Raw genomic sequence first — 1,475 nt, forward strand, 5'->3', positions numbered from 1 at the left:
AGGGAAACACGTGAATTGAAACTTTTTTACGATAAAAACAATTAAATGTCGACTTTTTCAATATTTTTACCGTAAAAAATAGCAAAATAATCAGGGAAAATAAAACAAACCACAAAATTTTTATATATTTCATTATTTGCAAGTGAAGCGTTTCTTTCAAGATACTGTAAGAAAATCGGTGGTTCGGATAATATTTATTAACACACATTTATACTTTATTGCTTGCAAGATAGATAATTCTTTCAAATTGCTGCGAGAAATTTGTGGTTCTGAAAAGAACCGATTTTTTGTTGTTCTCTTGGCGTTGGAGCCGACGTCAATGGGTAAAATGGCCGCTGCAAATGTTGTTTAACCGCCAAAGCCGTAGAGTGTGCGACCTTGCCTTTTCAGCGCGTAGACAACATCCATTGCTGTCACAGTCTTGCGTTTGGCGTGTTCGGTGTAAGTGACAGCATCACGGATGACGTTCTCCAGAAATACCTTCAGCACGCCACGAGTTTCCTCGTAGATGAGACCGGAAATACGTTTCACACCGCCACGACGAGCGAGACGACGGATGGCGGGCTTCGTAATTCCCTGGATGTTGTCACGAAGAACTTTGCGATGACGTTTGGCGCCACCTTTTCCCAATCCTTTACCACCTTTGCCACGGCCAGTCATGTTGCTTGGAGTAGAGTAGAGTTGTGGGTCGAAAACGATGTGCGCGGACCGGAGTCGAAGACACGAGTGCTGCGGCTCACTGGCACATTCCGACCACGAAACCTCGCGCAGCGCGTAGCGCGCAAGCAGCTCCCACCATCCCGCGAACGCGCAGCTTGCGCGCGCGCTTTGCTGGCGAGCGGTGCGCGCACAACGCGTCAGTATCCGTTGAGACTTCGTCACAGCCACACCGCTACCATGGCCCGTACCAAGCAGACCGCTCGCAAATCAACTGGAGGAAAAGCACCGCGCAAGCAGCTGGCGACAAAGGCGGCTCGTAAGAGTGCGCCTGCAACCGGCGGCGTCAAGAAGCCGCATCGTTATCGTCCTGGCACGGTAGCGTTGCGTGAAATTCGTCGCTACCAGAAGAGCACCGAGTTGTTGATCCGCAAACTGCCCTTCCAGCGTCTGGTGCGTGAAATTGCGCAGGATTTCAAGACCGACCTGCGTTTCCAAAGCTCCGCGGTGATGGCACTGCAGGAGGCAAGCGAAGCGTACCTGGTGGGGCTCTTCGAAGACACCAACTTGTGTGCCATTCACGCCAAGCGAGTGACAATTATGCCCAAGGACATCCAGCTGGCCCGTCGCATTCGAGGCGAACGTGCATAAATCACATTTGCAGCCGCCGCCGCCGCCACCAATCAACACAACAAAAAATCGGTTCTTTTCAGAACCACAATTCTCTTTGGGAATTTTGAAGGAATTGTTTATTGCTCTTTTTATAAATAAAAAAAATATGTATATGTGTGTTTTATTTACCGAATTGTTTGAAAGAA

At 48.7% G+C, this 1,475-nt stretch overlaps 2 protein-coding genes across 2 annotated transcripts; one reads left to right on the forward strand and one right to left on the reverse strand.

Annotated features, from left to right (window-relative positions):
- Positions 1 to 348: 348 nt before the first annotated feature.
- Positions 349 to 660, reverse strand: LOC135803097 (histone H4). The gene has a single exon (XM_065316716.1). It carries the CDS (start codon positions 658 to 660, stop codon positions 349 to 351), a length of 312 nt encoding a protein of 103 aa, XP_065172788.1.
- Positions 661 to 897: 237 nt separating this feature from the next.
- On the forward strand, positions 898 to 1,308 carry LOC135803098 (histone H3). Its single transcript, XM_065316717.1, has one exon. It carries the CDS (start codon positions 898 to 900, stop codon positions 1,306 to 1,308), a length of 411 nt encoding a protein of 136 aa, XP_065172789.1.
- Positions 1,309 to 1,475: the final 167 nt, after the last annotated feature.

The sequence above is a fragment of the Atheta coriaria genome, unplaced genomic scaffold, assembly GCF_025399875.1.
Source record: "Atheta coriaria isolate IRGN ID8LTWV9N9 unplaced genomic scaffold, Caltech_Dcor_3.1 scaffold2078_size1475, whole genome shotgun sequence".
Classification (NCBI taxonomy): domain Eukaryota; kingdom Metazoa; phylum Arthropoda; class Insecta; order Coleoptera; family Staphylinidae; genus Dalotia; species Dalotia coriaria.